Genomic DNA, 18,581 nt, shown 5'->3' on the forward strand with positions numbered 1-18,581 from the left:
TTGATATCTATATATATATATATATACATTTGTGTGTAATTTGATCATTATGTAGCCTCTTTTTTGATTATTATTTTCTTTTATTTAATTTTTCTTTCCTCGTTTAATCCTTCTAAGGAATGTGAAATGATTTTGTTGTATAATGAAACTGTACATTATAATAAAAAAACACATAACATGAAAGCACGAGTTTATTATTACATATTAATTAGTTAAGTATCGATGGTGTGGTTAAGTAATAACTTTTACATTTAAATTATGCAAAACCACGTTGTTTCCTTAATGCAAACCTTTTTGGGATTATTTCAGCAGATTAAATGGGAGAAAAAGGTTGGAATTGACCTAGTAAATACTGCACCAATAAAGTTAAAGAAATGACACACACCCAACGGCCACTTTATTAGGTCAGAGGAGAATGGCCAGACTGGTTCCAGCTGATATAAAGGCAACAGTAACTCAAATAAGCACTCGTTACAACCGAGGTCTGCAGAAGAGCATCTCTGAACACACAACACATCCAACCTTGAGGCGGAACCTACAGCAGCAGAAGACCACACCGGGTGCCACTCCTGTCAGCTAAGAACAGGAAACTGAGGCTACAATTCACACAGGCTCACCAAAACTGGACAATAGAAGATTGGAGAAACGTTGCCTGGTCTGATGAGTCTCCATTTCTGCTGCCACATTCGGATGGTCGGGTCAGAATTTGGCATCAACACCATGACAGCATGGATCCATCCTCCCTTGTATCAACGGTTCAGGCTGGTGGTGGTGTAATGGTGTGGAGGATTTTTTTTTTTTTGGGCCTATTAGTACCAATTCAGCATCATGTCATCGCCACAGCCTACCTGACTATTGTTGCTGACCATGTCCATCCCTTTATGACCACAGTGTACTTATCTTCTGATGGCTACTTCCAGCAGGATAACGCACCATGTCATAAAGCGTAAATCATCTCAGAAACATGACAATGAGTTCACTGTACTCAAATGGCCTCCACAGTCACCAGTTCTTAATCCAATAGAGCACCTTTGGAATGTGGAGGAACAGGAAATTGGCATCATGGATGTGCAGCCGACAAATCTGCAGCAACTGCGTGATGCTATCATGTCAAAATGGAGCAAAATCTCTGAGGAATATTTCCAGTATCTTCTTGAATCTCTGCCACAACAGATTAAGGCAGTTCTGAAGGCAAAAGGGAACCAACCCGGTACCTAAAAAAGTTGTCGGTGAGTATATAAACTAATGAATTTAATTTATCCAGTGAAACAAGTTGTCACCAAATATTTTATAGACAACTGTTCTGCTATTCAGAATGAATGTTTAAGAAGAACTGGTTTGGTTGGTGTTCCTACAGTCTATATAGTTAGAACATAACAAGTGTATTAGGATAAGAATGAGATGACGGATGCGTTGCGTTAATTTGATGATTGTAGATAATATCGTTTGGATTGCTAGTTATAATTGATTCAGAGTGGAGAAGAGCTAGGATTAAATTATCATTTGCTTCTTACTATATATTTTCGGACATGTGAGTTACAGTTGTAATGTGTTGTATTACGCTTTGTTTATTAAATGTAGTTATGTATTTATTATTTCCCTAATGAAAAAAAAACAGCTTAAACCAGCCGGTTTTAGAGGGGTTTTGACCATTTCCAGCCTGGTCTTAGCTGGTCAGGCTGGGAGATGACCAGCTAAAACCAACTTGACCAGCCTAGCCAGGCTAGGAGCCCAGCCCAAACCAGCTCTGTCCAGCTTAAACCAGGCTGGTCAAGCTGGTTTTATCTCGATTTATCTGGTCATTTTCAAGCCTGACCAGCTAAGACCAGGCTGGAACTGGTTGGAAACCAGCCAGGAAATGGGCAAAACCCCTCTAAAACCAGCCTGGTCAACCAGCTAAAACCAGCCAACCAGCCTAGGCTGGTTTAAGCTGTTTTTTTCAGCAGGGTTACATGTTCGAAATAAAGTCTAAAGACTAACATAAAATTCGAGTCGCAATCAAAGGCATTAGTAAAAAGAGAAAGAATCAACAACCCAATTTTAAATGCTTGCTTATAACAAGTTACATAAAAAGAAATAGTCAGTCAACGAAAAGACTTTTATTATGAAATCAAATGAACGCAAATGTCTTTTTAGTACTGAATGTACTTCAGAGATGTTCCCAAATCAAGTTTATATGACATTACGGGTTTTAGTAGGATAAACAACATATTACAAAACAGTTTAATACGTGTGTATGGATTTTGTTTACAAAGTAAATCTACAATCGGCCATTTCTTAAATTGGCATGTAATTTGTGTATCACACACTGACGGCTATGGAAACTGAATCACTGCACATAGAGACGATTGAAGCTGTTGATTATATCATTACTTCCAAAAGGCCTTTTCGAAATATCAGAAGCTTCTTGAAGCAAAATAACTTAAAATGATAATAATATTATCATCATTATTATAAACAAATCACCCCTTTAAAGAATAAAGGTTTAATTAGCAAGACTTAGTTAAGAGGGCTAATAAAATGGCTCCCTCTTGCGGATGTTTTATTCATGTTATGCAAAATATTAAAGGATTTGTAATGGTAAAAGAGCTTTTGTTACGCTTTTATCGAATTTTAATAAGGATGTTTTAAATATTTTAATTAATTATTTCAGTTCATGAGTTATTTTTGCATTCAAAACATGAATAAATGGCATCACCACTGAGCACTGGTGTTTATTGCTAGATTATTACAGGATTTTATTATTCGATATAATTACAACATTCATTCATTCATTTTCTTTTCGGCTTAGTCCCTTCATTAATCTGGGGTCGCCACAGTGGAATGAACCGCCAATTTATCCAGCATATAATTTTTACACAGTGGATACAATTCTAACATTTTGCTAAATATTAAGTTATAATATTGTAAATATTACGATAATTGTTTTGAAAATATCACAAATACATAAGTCCTCCTTTCCTCTTGCTGTATTTCTATTATTATTAATTTTAATTCATTTTCTTCTCGGCTTAGTCCCTTTATTTAATCTAGGGTCGCCACAATGGAATGAACCGCCAACTTATCCAGCATATGTTTAGCGGATGCCCTTCAAGCTGCAACCCATCACGGAAACATCCATACACCCTCATTCACACACATACACTACTCAATTTTAGCATACCCAATTCATCTATAGCGCATGTGTTTGGACTGTGGGGGAAACTGGAGCACCCGGAGGAAACCAACACGAGGAGAACATGCAAACTCCACTCAGAAATGCCAACTGACCCAGCCGAGGCTCAAACCAGCGACCTTCTTGCTGTGAGGCGACCGTGCCACCCACTGCGCCACCACTTTGCCTTAATTTTAATTTTTGTTCTTTTTTTAAATGATATTTATATGTATTTATAATATAATTTAACCTGCTCTTAAGTTACTATCGTTGTTAGTATCACTGTCTTTTATTGTAGGTTCGAAATTGTATGTTTGTTATTAAAGCATCAATTAAAAAAAGGTTGTAATATTGTACAGAATTAATGCTATAAATTAATATTAATATAAAAGTGTTCTGGGGTGACATGATGGTGCAGTGGGTATGTCGCCTCGCAGCAAGAAGGTCGCTGGTTCGAGCCTCGGCTGGGTCAGTTGGCATTTCTGTGTGGAGTTTGCATGTTCTCCCCATGTTGGTTCCCCCACAGTCTAAACACATGCGCTATAGGGGAGTTGGGTATGCTAAATTGTCCGTAGTGTATGTGTGTGAATGTGTGTTTCCCAGTGCTGGATTGCAACTGGAAGGGCATCAGATGTGTAAAATCTGATGTGACTCCTGATGAATAAAGGGACTAACCTGAAAAGAAAATGAATGAATGAATAAGTGTTCTCTCTAATTTAGGTGGACATCTTCCCTCTATTTTCTACCTGGGTTATTATACTAAACCCATAAGCTACTGTATGCTACCATACACCTGACATGAGTCTTGTCGCCTATCCAAATTTTAGGAACAGCAAATAATAACTTGACTTCTAGTTGATCACGTGGTATCAGAAGTGGCTTATATGAAAGGAAAAGGCCTCTAGATTACACTTATTTAACCAGAATAAAATATAATCATGCCTTGATTATTAATGATTTCATTAGGACAGTAAGGTCTGACTTTGCTTAGTCTAAAGTCTTGTCAATGAACAGAAATAATGTCCAGTATAGAATATAAAGTCATGCTGCAGTATTTTGAGCTGAAACTTTACATTCTGGAGACCCCAAAGGCTTATCTTACATCTTGTAAAAGGAGTAAAATAGGTGCCCTTTAATATTGGTGCTGAAAACATACTCCAAGTTTCACAACACCAATATAATTTGCTCCCTAAAATATCAACAGAAACAAATGAAACAGACTTTACGTAGATAAATAGCATGAGTCTTTATTGCCGTTCAAATCCCTATTTAATTGTGCTCTGGTTTACAAATGATTGGGAAATAATGCAGTAACATAGAAAAGCGTCAAACGAACAAAAGCACTGCTCTGTAAACTAAGCACAATAACAAATACTGCGTTGAAAAAGTGCTTGAAGGACACCGAGAAGGGACTAAAACTAAAGTGTCTCATACCCACCTGTAAAAAAACACTGCGGTAGGCAGAATCGTCAGAAAACAGCAGTCAGAAATTAGCCTGATGATTGACGGCTCATTATGAACCCGCACGGCCATGCAGCAAATGCAGCGATAACACACAGCACTGTTTTGAAGCTCGTCACAACTTGTACATTATCCAGTCAGAAGCATTTAGTGTATATTAAAATGTCGTTATTTCAAAACACGGCGCTTTAGAAGAATGCACACAAACCCGTTAGTCTAAAGAAACCCTTATTATCCTGATCAAAAACACAACAGCGGCTTGTTTTAGTACAGAAGAGAGAGAATAATGACCAATATGCAAAATGTATGGTGGCCCAGTAGTGCAAGGACGATTCAAAAAGCGAAAACTACTCTCACATCACGACGACATTCAAGAACGCATGAAATCAAAGCTACCCATATGAGTTTGTTTGCTCACATTGCTATTTTTGTGGTGAATAATTCATCCGTGCATGTCATTAAGAAAGAAATCATGGTTGTTTTGAGTTAGACAGACCTAATCTAAGAATTTGAGTTATTGGGCGTGGCTAACATTCTTAACCCCGCCCCTCCAGCTGTCAGTTTTGACATCAAACAGAAATAGTGAGGAGGAGGAGGAGTCTGTTAGGTTGTAATAACTCTCCCCAAACCCTTTTCCAGATCTTTCTGAATGAAATGCCTACTTTACTACATCCAATCAGCTCGCAGTAGAAAAAACAAGACACGCCCACTGTTTCTCATTTAATATTCAGTTTCTGTAGGGACTGCAGAAACTATTCTAAAAAAAAAATATGCAGAAACAATAGTAAAAAAACTAAACAATCGCAGCTTCTGGTTCATGCAGAATTTAAGATCACAACACAACTGCATTTCAGAAAGCAAACATTGAGCTGACAACACGACGGAAATGCTCCCAACCACTAGGTGGCAGTTGTTCCACAAACGAGCAATTGTGCGCAGATCTCACGAGTATTCGTGAACTTTGGGGATGTTGGAGATGCATAAGCCCAGAGGTAAAACCAGCTTCTTGCTCCTTGTTAGCAATGTATTGTGATGAACAGTGTTGGGGGTAACACCTCACATGAAACGTGAGTTATGTAATAATATTACTTTTCTAAGTAACAAGTAACGCATTACTTAAAAAAAATAAGTTGTAGTCAGCACCAGTGGTGTAGTGGTTAGTGCGTCGACACATGCACTCCGGTGCTCACGGCGACCTGAGTTTGATTCCCGCCTCGTGGTCCTATGCCGATCCTTTCCCTCTCTCTGCTCAACACTTTCTTGTCAATACTCTCTACTGTATTCTCAATTAAAGATTAAACCCCAGAAATAAATAATTATTAAAAATAAAAATAAGTTGTAATGTTTGAGTTTACTTTACTTTTTAGTTTGCTTAATTCGCTTTTAATAAACAAATTGCTGAATTAAAATGAATGTAGTCACGTTGAATCCTGCACTCAATACAATGCAGGAACAGACAGAAATCAAGATGGCAGGGCCTTACATTTCTGCTATGAAATATGCATTTTAAACACATGGAGGAAAAGGAAAAGAGGATTATCTGAATGGACAGTGATAGTAGAAAAGTAGCAGATGCCTTGCTTTAAACGTCATTATACGGCATGGGGTCAGGAAGTTCTCAGAAGATAACATTATCCTACATAAATTTATGCTTTTTTTTTTAAGGTAAATGGAGGTTGGGCTGCACGGTGGCATAGCGAGTACAACGTTTACCTCACAGCAAGAAAGTCGCTTGTTCGAGCATTTTGGGGCAGTTGGCATTTCTATGTGGAGTTTGCATGTTCTCCCCGTGTTCGCGTGGGTTTCCTCTGAGTGCGGTGAATTTGGCAAGCTAAATTGTCCATAGTGTATGTGTGTGAATGAGTGTGTATGGATGTGTGCCAGTGATGGGTTGCCGCTGGAAGGACATCTACTGCGTTAAACTGTGATAAGTTGGCAATTCATTCCGCTGTGGAGATGCCAGATTAATAAAGGGACTACGAAAATGAATAAATGGAGGTTATACAGTGTGTTGTTAATTGCAGAGCTCCTCTATTTTAAAAAAAGAAGAAAAAACCCTGCAAGTTCTGAAAGACATCAAGCCTCAGCCAGGTCTGAAAAAGTCACATGAAAGTAACTCAAAAGTAACGTAACCCACATAAAAATTACCAAAGTAAAGCAAGTAGTTACTTTTTTAAGGAGTAACTTAGTATTACAATGCATTACTTTCAAAAGTAACTTTCCCCAACACTGCTGATGAATTCCTTGTGGCGTCTAGAAGTAATTGCCATTTTGCTGAAGCTCGTCACTCAATCAGAAGTAATGTGTGTTCCACTGCCACCTAGTGATCAGGAGCATTTCCGTTGTGTTGTGAGGTTAATTTTTGCTCTCTAGAATGTTGTGCTGCGAGATGATACATTTTTTCTTTTTTAATGTCGTTGTTTCGTGAGTTAATGTTTGCTTTTTGAAATGTCCTTGCATTGTGATCTTAATGTCACTGTGTTGTGAGATTAAGGTTTTCTTTTTGAAATGTTGTGTTGCGTAATCTTAATGTTGTTGAGAATAATGTTTGCTTGAAATGTAGTTCCATTGTGATTTTAATGCTGTGTTTTAAGATTATTGTTTGCTATTTGAAATGTGTATGCAACACAGTGGCTCAGTGGTTAGCACTGTCGCCTCACAGTCCAAGAAGGTCGCTGGTTCGAATCCCGGCTGGGCCAGTTGGCAGTTGGTGTGGGTTTCCGCCAGGTGCTTCGGTTTCCCCCACAGTCCAAACACATACGCTATAGGTGAATAGGATAAACTAAATTGGTGAACTGTGAACAAGGTGAACTAAATTGTCTGTTTTGTGTGTATGTGTGTGAATGTGAGTATGTATGAGCGTCTCCCAGTACTGGGTTGCGGGTGGAAGGGCATACGCTGTGTAAAACATATGCTGGACTAGTTGGTGGTTCATTCCGCTGTGGCAACCTCTGATAAATAAGGGACTAAGCTTAAGAAATATGAATGTGAATTTGAAATGTAGTTGTGTTGTGAGATAAATGTTTGCTTTCTGAAATGTTGCTGCATTGTGCACTACTGGGCCACCGAAAGAATGAGATGTTACTGTTATATTAGTGTGTTGTGATGACTGCATCTGTGTTATTGCAGTAACATAGACATATGGCACATCATTTTGGTCCAAGGGCAGGGGTTTGTGTGTGAAACTTTGATCCGATGAGCATGTCTTCTATGAATAATCATTGTCCACTGGTCAGATAGTGCTGCAATACTGGAATTAGAAAAAAAAGGCCTTCCTATTTTACAGGAAATAATCTGGAGTGCGACGAGTGACGTGAGGTTCTCCTCTGCGTGGAGCAGGATCAAACTGTAAACTGAAGGAAAGTGTGTTAATATCTAACGTTACAGAATCAGGATGTAGAATTATTATTCATCTGTTTTATACGTACAAGGAGTACTTGAGCGTGTCATCAAGCTCCATGATCGCAGCCTGGTTTCCACATCGGTAACAATAGTTAGGAGCGCTGAAGATTGTTACAACGTTACGTTCATGACACCAGTTATAGCCCTGTTAAAAACAAACAAAAAAATAACAACTTATTAACAGTCAGTAGGTTTAATATCGATGTGCTACTATTTTGACTTAAAAACACAATTTAAAGGGACAGTTCACATTCATGTTCCAAAGCGGTTCGAGTTTGTTTCTTCTGCTGAACCAAAAGGAAGATGTTTTGAAGAATGCTGAAAACCTGTAACAAGTGACTTGCTCACTATTTGTTTTTCCTACTATGGAAGTCAACGGATACTAGTTTTCAGCTTTCTTCAAAGTATCTTCTTTTATGTTCGACAGAAGAAATAAACTCATAATGACTTAAAACCACTTGAGGGAGAAAAATAATAGTGAGTAAATTTAATTTTTTGGTGAATGAATGAATTTAGGAGTTGCTTAAACATCTATTTTTATTTTACTTTTCATCTTGTGATCTAAATTATAACATTTGAAACAGAATTTACACATTTACAGGAAATATATTATAATATACTGTAAAGAACTGTCATAAGCGAGCAAATATTTATTGCAAATTCCAGAGGTAATCTCCTGTTTACAGAAGTTATTAACACATAATGAGATGTTTATGATTGATAAAGTAGTCTTTAAATCCTTAATTGCTTCAAACACATTTTTACTACTAAAATTCCATGACTTTTACAACTTTTCCAGAACTTTAAAGTACACTTTCATGACGTAATGTTTCATGTAATGTCTACATATACATGTTAAATAAACAGAAAAACAATGACATTCAAATTTACAGCATATCATAGCACACGCAACAATCTATTTTGTTTAAATTAGTTTTTATATCTATGTAAAATTGATTTTGTTCATGCTTACACAGCACTAACAATGTGAGAGCATGTTTTTGGCCAAGAACAGAAAAGAAGTAACTAACCTGTATTCAAGTTAGGGCTGCACAATATATCGTTTCAGCAACGATATCGCAATGTGTGCATCCGCAATAGTCACATCGCAGGACATGCATTGTTGGGTTTATAGTTTAATATAGAGTTTAATCATAATGAAGTAAAAGTTTATCATCCGCATGCATTTTTAAAGAGATCGTTCCCCCAAAAATTACTAACCATTTTCAGTACGCCTTCACTTGCTTCAAACATTTTTTTTTTTTTTTTATGAGCACAAAAAGAATATTATTGAATAACTCCTGTAGTATTGAAACAAGTGAAGTGTGAGTAAATAGAGAGTACATTTTAATCTTTGAGTGAACTCTCTCTTTAAGGCCTGTGACTGTGTGAACATTTCAATACTTCACATTTTAAAACATCCGGCCACAAGAAATGTTTGTAACTTTAATAAAGATTAAATAACACACAATGAAGACTAAGCAGTGTTGATTATTCAATATCTGTACCTGAATGGTTAATTTCTGAAAAACTATCATTCACTTTTATCTTTACTATATTTTATCTATGCTTGTAATTTATTTGTTATATATTATTGGAGATTCACTCCTCCACAAAATCCCCCCCAATTAATCCAAATAAACCAGTTAAATCATCTGGTGAAATTGTATTCACATCGCAATATCCATCACAGAGATACAAAATATGGTAATGTCAGATTTTTCCAATATCGCGCAGCCCTAATTCAAGAATACAGATATTTGTTAAACTAATTTCCAACAATTCTTTCAAAACTTTGTGGGTTTTTCCAAAACTTTTCCAGGCCTGGGAGAAGCCATGTCAAAATTCAATGACTTTTCCAGGTTTTCCATGACCGTATGAACCCTGCTAAAGTTTTGTCTGAACTGAAAATAAACTGGAAAAATTAGTAGGAAAAATGCTTATCAATAAATTCTAATCATTTTCAATAAACAACTAGTCAATGATTCATTGGTTGATTGAGTCATTTGCACCATTTTTTTTGTAGTAGCAATAAATACAGTACAATGATTCCACTTAAAAGAGTGTACACTTCCTAATGCTTAACATTTTTCTTTTTAACAAACTATAAAGTAACAGAACACAATACAAAAAAAAGGTTTCATCAAATAAAATATATAAAAATAACAGTAGCAATAAAATGGTGACATAAATAATATCATTACTAAATATACATAGGTCAGAGAGGGTCAAATCTTTATTTATTCACTCAACTTTAGGTTATTATCAACTGTGAATTCCTAATCTAAAGACAGAATTAACAGAGACGGAGTGCAATGGGTCGTAATTTGGACAAATGTTTGTTCTGTGGATGGGAATTAAGATAGTAATATTTTTATATTTCTATGAAGATTGGATGGAGCAATCTAATGTAATCAGTCCACTTGGACCAGATATTTCTACATGCACTAATCTGAAGTTGAATGGAGAATGTAATTTTTTTCTATCAGATAAATATTATATACTATCTCTAGCCATTCTTTGATAGTTGGGGATTCAGGAAGTAACCAGTGTCTTTTGGTTTGGCTGCTATTATTAAAATATCAAGTATTTATCAGATTTACTTATTTGGATATCAGAGCTTCCTAAATAAATAACCATGAATTGAAAGAGTAGTTTAATATTACGTATGTTTTATTTGCATCATTTCTAAATGAAGAAGTCAATTTAAATGTATTGTTTGAACAATAAACAAGCTGACATACCAGCAGGAAATATAATTATTGTTATCAGGGGAAAAAAAATTATAGGCACATTATTTTAATGACAATATTTCCAAACATCTCATAATATAATATTTGTTCATTAATATTTTCAAATAATTAACCAAGTTACATTTCTGAAGGAATCATTAACATCAACATTTCAATGATTGATTAATTAGGAATATAAGTATTGCTATCAAAAACAAATCCTATAAATATTAGTTTGCCAATACAGCAAACCCATGTTTACATTTACACTACATTATTAAATACTTAAGCAAAGCTGGTGCTAGATAAAGAATCAGAAGATAAAGATTCCAGATCTATCCTGAGGAAAAAAGCATGATATTTTTGATATATTGCCTTAATACATATTTATGCATCCTCTTTGTTGGAGATGTTAAAAGGATTAGTTCACTTAAAACTGAATTTTGTCTTAATTTACTGACCCTTCACGTATCATAAACCTGTCTGAGTTTCTTTTGAACACAAAGAGAACATTTTGAAAAGGGTTAAACCATTGACAGCATTTGTTTTTCCTTTATTAGCAAATGTATTAGGTTAGCAGTTTCCAGCTTTCTTCAAAATATCTTAGTTTGTGTTGAACTAAAGGAACTCATAAAGCTTTGGAATCACTTGAGGCTGAGTAAACTGTGAGTAAATGTTCATTTTAGTGTGTACTGTCCCTGTAAATGCTTCATAAACAAGCTCAGTTTTACCTCCATCACTAGTTGGTGAGCTCGAGAGACCAGGGTCAAGCAGTTGGCGTGGTTAAACGTTTCTGAGATGTCCTGGCCAAATGTGTATCCAGCACCCCTGGGGGAAATTCCCCAACCTCCACGGTCATCCGGGTCTGACCACAGCAGGTCACACATGGGCCCCTGCCAAGCAGATTTCATAAGAGTTTCTGAGTACTATTCTCAGCTGGCACTCGTAGCACTTTTGAAACGATAGCAACACTATACATCTGCCGGATATTCACAGGTGCAATTTATACCTCGTGGGGAACTTCTTGAATACGGTCCAAAGCCCGAATGTGATCCAGCGTGTCAATTGAAGGTGACAATCCTCCATGGAGACAGAAAATCTGCACAGGGAAGCAAACAGACGTCAGTGAGGTCTACTTTTTTTGTGTTTATTGAAACTGTTAATATGAATGAAGATGATGATGATGTATTTTTATTTAAAGCCATGTCAGCAACAAAGGCTATTTACATGGCAAAAACATATCATTATTAAATATCGAATTAAAAACAACAAACAAATGAATTCATAAGTTATATAGGAGTTTTAACGTTAATACATGTTCATTTTTTACATGGATGTAGGCCTGTCATGATATCTATTTTTTATCGTATGATATATTGCGCCAAAATATATTGCGGTAAACAATATTGTTGTCATTTTAAGACCATTTCATGCCACTTATGACAGAATAACAATATAATATCATCACAATGCAGATACACTCCTCCAAAGAACACATCATATTTTATTCTTAAGATTATTTAATTTAATTATAGTCATTTTAACTATTTAATAATCAGGCATTAGAATCAGAATGTGAAAACACATCTCCTAAATAAATAATAATAAATGTCAACACAAAAATGCAAGTTAAGAGTAACAGAGATTGCAATATCTGCTATCAGATCTATTATCAGCTGTCAGACACCCACATGAGAATATACTTCAGTAATTTATATTAAATACTAGGGTGTTTCTTTAACCATACTGACACTGACACCTCCAATAGTGATCACGATGTTGCACAATCTGCTAAAATGTTGCTAGAATTGTTTTTATGTATGGCTGATATATATTGCATCACCAAAAATGATTGTGGTCATGTCTATGTGTTGTGTGAAGCTGATTTATTGATTATTGTGACAGGCCTGCATGGATGAAATACTGTTGATCACAAACCTGTGTGTCTACGAGGGCTGTAAGAGGAAGGTAGTCGAAGAGGTCTGTGAAATATTTCCAAACATTCGCATTGCCGTATTTTCTCAGGCACTCGTCATAAAAGCCATAAACTTGTGTGATCTGTCGACTTTCATGATTGCCACGGAGAATGGTAATCCTCTCTCGATATCGAACCTGGAGGAAATTAAGCCATTAACTAGTGCTGTCAAACGATTTAATCACATGCAAAATAAGCGCTTGTTTTTACACAATATAAGTCTATATACTGTGTATATTTTATTAGGTATATATACATTACGTATACACTACCTGACAAAAGTCTTTTCGCCTATCCATGTTTTAGGAACAGCAAATAATAACTTGACTTCTAGTTGATCATTTGGTATCAGAAGTGGCTTATATGAAGGTTAAAGGCCTCTAGCTTACGCTTATTTGACCAGAATAAAATATGATCATGCCTTGATTTTTAATGATTTCATTAGGACAGTAAGGTCTGACTTTGCTTAGACAAAAGTCTTGTCACTGAACAGAAATAATGTCCAGCCTAGAATATGTGGTCATGCTGCAGTGGAAACAGAATAATTATTGTGTCTGACTCCATCATGAGCTTGGAGGACTGCATCCATACATCTCTGCAATGACTCAAATCACTGATTAATAAAGTCATCTGGAATGGCAAAGAAAGCCTTCTTGCAGGACTCCCAGAGTTCATCAAGATTCTTTGGATTCATCTTCAATGCCTCCTCCATCTTACCCCAGACATGCTCAATAATGTTCATGTCTGGTGATCGGGCTGGCCAATCCTGGAGCACCTTGAACTTCTTTGCTTTCAGGAGCTTTGATATGGAGGCTGAAGTATGAGAAGGAGCGCTACCCTGCTGAAGAATTTGCCCTCTCCTGTGGTTTGTAATGTAATGGGCAGCACAAATGTCTTGATACCTCAGGCTGTTGATGTTGCCATCCACTCTGCAGATCTCTCGCACGCCGCCATACTGAACGTAACCCCAAACCATGATTTTTCCTTCATCAAACTTGACTGATTTCTAAGAGAATCTTGGGTCCATGAGGGTTCCAGTAGGTCCTCTGCAGTATTTGTGATGATTGGGATGCAGTTCAACAGACGACTCATCTGAAATCTCTACTTTCTGACATTTTTCCAAATGATCAACTAGAAGTCAATTTATTATTCGTTGCCCTTAAAACTGGGCTTGACAACAAGACTTTTGTCAGGTAGTGTAGTAAAGTATATGTATATTTATTTATTTAAATGTAATGCATACAAGTTAAACCAGAGTGGCGATTAAACCTTAGGTGTGGGTTCTTTTCAAGATCAGAGTCAATTATTCCAATTATACGTTTTTTACTACAGTTCCCACAGCTAAAGACACTGTTTACATGTTGTATTTAAAGACATTTCTCAGGTATTTGATCCTGTATGTAGATTCTTACATCTTATCCAAAAGCTTTTTGTTTTACTGGTCCAGCTGTGAAATAACAGAAATCATACAGAGTAATGATATGGAACTGTAATGCATTTAAAATCTGCTTGGAACTCATCTTAAAATAACGGCACGCTTTACAATGTTCATTAGCCAATCGGAATCAAGTTATACACACACACATACATAAAAATATACAAAACACACATAATTTATATGCATGTGTGTGTGTGTGTATAAATATACATATACATAAATATACACATTACACACATATTATGTAAGGTACATACAAACTTTTATTTTAGATGCAATTAATCATAGCCCAGCACTGTCATCAACACAATACAAATTCACATACTCTTACATTCAAAACCAATGTTAAATGCGTTGTCTATTTACATACCTTTAAAGACACCAGCAGTGTGACTGTCTCGACCGAATAGTAACCTCGATCCACATAGTCTCCCATAAACAGATAATTGGTATCTGGTGATTTACCGCCGATCTTAAACAGTTCCATAAGATCGTGAAACTGGCCGTGTACGTCTCCGCATACTGTGACCGGACAACGCACCTCCTGAACGTTTGACTCTTTAGATAAAATCTCTTTAGCCTGTAATACACAAATGCACAGATGCAAGGGTCTCAGTAATTAACCATAAAATGCATTTAAAATCAAACTATTGACATGCACCAGTGGTGAATCAATATTGGCAGATGCTTAATGGGCCTTCGTTCTTAGAGTTTATTGTCTTAAGTACGGTTAGAGGAAGGTAATACAGTTACTGTAAATTCTTAAGTGAATCACTCAGCAGTCTCTAACATGAACGCATTCATGAATTATTTATACTTGTTGTATTACATGTACAAAAACATTACTGAAATCCTGATTCATACATTTTTCTGATTTACAGAAGACACTCCCTTAATTGTCATTTCAAGAGTTAACACTTAGCTAATAATTTATTATAAAGCTGGTTTGGCATCCTGTCCTGGAAGAGATCTCTGATCTCTTAAGATCCTCGAGCCCGGGGCTCCCTCCCATTTGCAAGGCGAGAGGGGAGTTTGAGCTCAGGTAGATCTCGAGTACTCCCCTGTAGTAGTAGCTTATGAACAGATAGTGATTGCTCTTAAGAGATAACTACTTACTAGTAGCATGTCTATGGTGCTGATTTAGATTAGTCAATTAACTTAAGTTGCATGTTTTTGGACTGTGGGAGGAAACCAAAGAACCTGGTGGAAACCCACATGAGCACAGGGAGAATGTGTAAACTCCGCACAGAAACGTCAACTGGCTTGGTAAGGAATAGAACCAGTGACGTTCTTGCTGTGAGGCAATAGTGCTAACCACCGTGCCACCCATCTAAGAAAGTAGGAGGAGTAGGGGTGGAAGGGGGGATTCTTCAAAATGAAGATGGCTGTTATATGGAACTATTATATATAAATATAATATATTATAACTAATATGGAGTATTTATAACGGCTTAGGAATCGTCTGATTGGTGAATCATAAATTGGAATTGGTGTAATCATAAGCACGTGGTCCTCTCGAAATTAGTTTATAAATTAACTTCACCGTAACAATAAGACTTTTATCAGACATATTTAAATAAAATATGAATAATTTGACATCAAAATACCAATATGTCGGTATCTCTGTGTTTTATTAAGACAGATTTCATTCATTCTCATTTTTACTTTTTTTTTTTTTTGCCACTTCCAATTGGTTTTAGCCATTTTTCAGCAATCATTTAAAATATAATCGATTTTAAGAAAACATTTTACATTTGAGAATAAGTAGTGTTAACCAAAACTACTTAAAGATCACGGTGCAGCCCATTAATCCTCATTTATAAATCACGTCCTCTTGGTTTGACCTATTTGTTAACAAGATGTTTTTTATCACTTAATATATAATACATTTTACGTTTGAGAACATATGTAGAGACACTGAGAACATATTTTTTAACATATGTAGGTTACACTGAATAATAAAACCTTTGCATTAGGGATGCACAATATATTGTTGCAGCATCGATATCGCAATGTGTAAATCTGCAATAGTCACATCGCAGGATCTCAAGAGATTCATTTAAACCATTTGGACACCAGACATGACAATGTTATCTGCTTCAACAATTAGATTAGATTTAATTGATTGGGTTTATATGATTATAAATAGAGGAAAAAGTATATGCATTATATAATATTGAAGAAATTATATATTTATAAAAAGAAACTGTTATTTTACATTTGATTATGACATTTCTATATCTCAATACTGTTAGACTGCACCAAAAACCAGTGTTATTTAATTTTTATCTTTGTTCTATTGTTTTCATCTGTGCTTTATTGATATAATTTTGTATATTTTATGCAGATGCAACACAGTTTATTTCTAAATAGACATCTTGTGAAACTATATTCATATCACAATATATATTGCAGATTTTAAAAAATAATTTGCTTTTTTTTTCCAATATTGCACAGCCCTACTCTGTACTCGCATTTCAACATTTTTTCACCAAACTTTAAACTTTAAAGCACTTAGCTTGAATTATAAGATGCTTATTATCTGTAAACTCAATTTTGTCAAATGAATTACGATGTCTCGACTTTGATCCATTAATAGAGCAAATGTGAAAATGTACTTCATATGGAAATCAACTGAAGACAATAATAAAAACTGACATTAATGCTACTATAATAACAGTATAAAGAATTTATACTTATTTAATCTATAAATATCTACAAACACAGGCAGATCCCTTTGTGCTCCACACAGTAGGCTGTACAGCATGTGGGCGAGCCGAGTATGTGATGACAGAATCTTCATTTTTAGGTCAACTATTTAAGGTACCCACCACATATTCAGATTAAAAAAGACCAAATACATATTTATTCATGAAAGTGGACTACTTTTAACATCACTCATAATACTGCTAAACAATTTCAATAAAATGTGTGCGTTATAAATGCATAATATGAATATAAATTACATTATAACCTAGAACTAGGCTGTTTGTTCTTTAATTTCCTTTACTAGTGATACTGATAATGACTTATTTGAGTGTTTTACAGTCAGATTGCATGATTAGAAAACAATAGACAATAGGCATGGGATTATAACTGGTTTTAGGGTTTACAGAGGTTTGGAAAAGTCAAGGTTTCCAGTACATGCATGTTTTTACGACTCATTTATTAAGTTTTTTAGTGCAGCAATCTCTCCAGAATTAAAATCTACTGTTCAGCCCACAATTCAGCAAACATCTGAAACCCAAATCTTTTATGCACCAACATACAAGCATGCTATAGACATGAACAGTACAGTGGTTTACTTTTATATCCAAAGAAAAGATAGATATCCAAAGATTCCTTTTTAAGTAATAAAAAATGTGATTTTGAAACTAATGATGTCAGAAGTCAATTATTTATTTGGGTTATTTACCCTTACATGTTTACTGCTCCGAAATATTTCTTAAAATGTAATATATCATGTATGATGAAGGAAGTTTAAGCGTTTATATAACGTATTTTAGGGCAGTATCGCAATACCGTGATATTTTAATCCAAGGATATCAGACCGTCAGATTGTCACACACCGGCCCATGCCTAATACAAACCCAAAACTCTGCCTGACAACGAATAACAGTAAAGTGGGCACAACCTGACGAGTTCTGGTTGCCAACTGCGCCGCACAGCCGACAACCAATAGTCAGATTCATGGCGCACAGACGGCCAATAATAGACTAATTCTGCACCGCCATCTTCGGCTCAGCGGCCAGTGGGAAGGGCGCAGAGCAACTGTATCCGTGCCGAAAACAAATTTAGACGGTCTGCTCGCTGCTGCGCCTGTCATAACACGTGTTTTAGCATACAATGACACACAAGTGTTGAAAAACTCACCTTTTCGCATAGTATTTTCACTTGGTTTTCCGACAGTTGCTTGCACTCGTTCAGTTGCTCGATCCATTGGTCCAGTTCTTTCGTGAAAACCTTTTCGTCCATTCTCTCAAAAGCGTAATAATGACAATAATGCTTAAATAAATCAAAATAATTGACGTAGGTTTAGCGTCATGCGTCAAAGTATCGATCCCGCTTTGGAATAAAGCCGTTGGGAGTCCGCAGTTACTTCTAACACTTGTAAGGCCGCGAAATGAACCGAAACACGGTTAATTTTCTCCCTCTGGTTATAAAACGACGAACCTCTTGTTGTTTTGCGAGCAGCGGGAACGGTAAACGAATAAAACCAACGTTACAGCCCGAAAGCTCCTTTGATTTCGGTCAGACTCTGATGCGCAGCAGCGACGAAGAATCCGCTCATGTAGGTTGACGTCACCTAATCCGCATTCAAAATAACGAATCCTACTACCGCGAAGGCTGGATGCTTAATATTTTTGAGCCGAGCCGTCTCCATTGGTTGTTTACGGCGCTGATCTAATTAATATTCAT

At 36.0% G+C, this 18,581-nt stretch overlaps 1 protein-coding gene across 1 annotated transcript; it reads right to left on the reverse strand.

Moving 5' to 3' along the window:
- Positions 1–4,375: 4,375 nt before the first annotated feature.
- ppp2caa (protein phosphatase 2 catalytic subunit alpha a) lies at positions 4,376–18,464 on the reverse strand. The gene is made up of 7 exons (XM_056471808.1): positions 18,036–18,464; positions 14,533–14,742; positions 12,688–12,861; positions 11,759–11,848; positions 11,481–11,642; positions 8,044–8,162; positions 4,376–7,968 (listed from the first exon to the last, which is right to left on the reverse strand). Exons 1-7 carry the CDS (start codon positions 18,135–18,137, stop codon positions 7,896–7,898), a joined length of 930 nt encoding a protein of 309 aa, XP_056327783.1. The 5' UTR covers positions 18,138–18,464; the 3' UTR covers positions 4,376–7,895.
- Between the last annotated feature and the right edge of the window lie 117 nt (positions 18,465–18,581).

The sequence above is a fragment of the Danio aesculapii genome, chromosome 14 (assembly GCF_903798145.1).
Source record: "Danio aesculapii chromosome 14, fDanAes4.1, whole genome shotgun sequence".
In the NCBI taxonomy this organism is placed as follows: domain Eukaryota; kingdom Metazoa; phylum Chordata; class Actinopteri; order Cypriniformes; family Danionidae; genus Danio; species Danio aesculapii.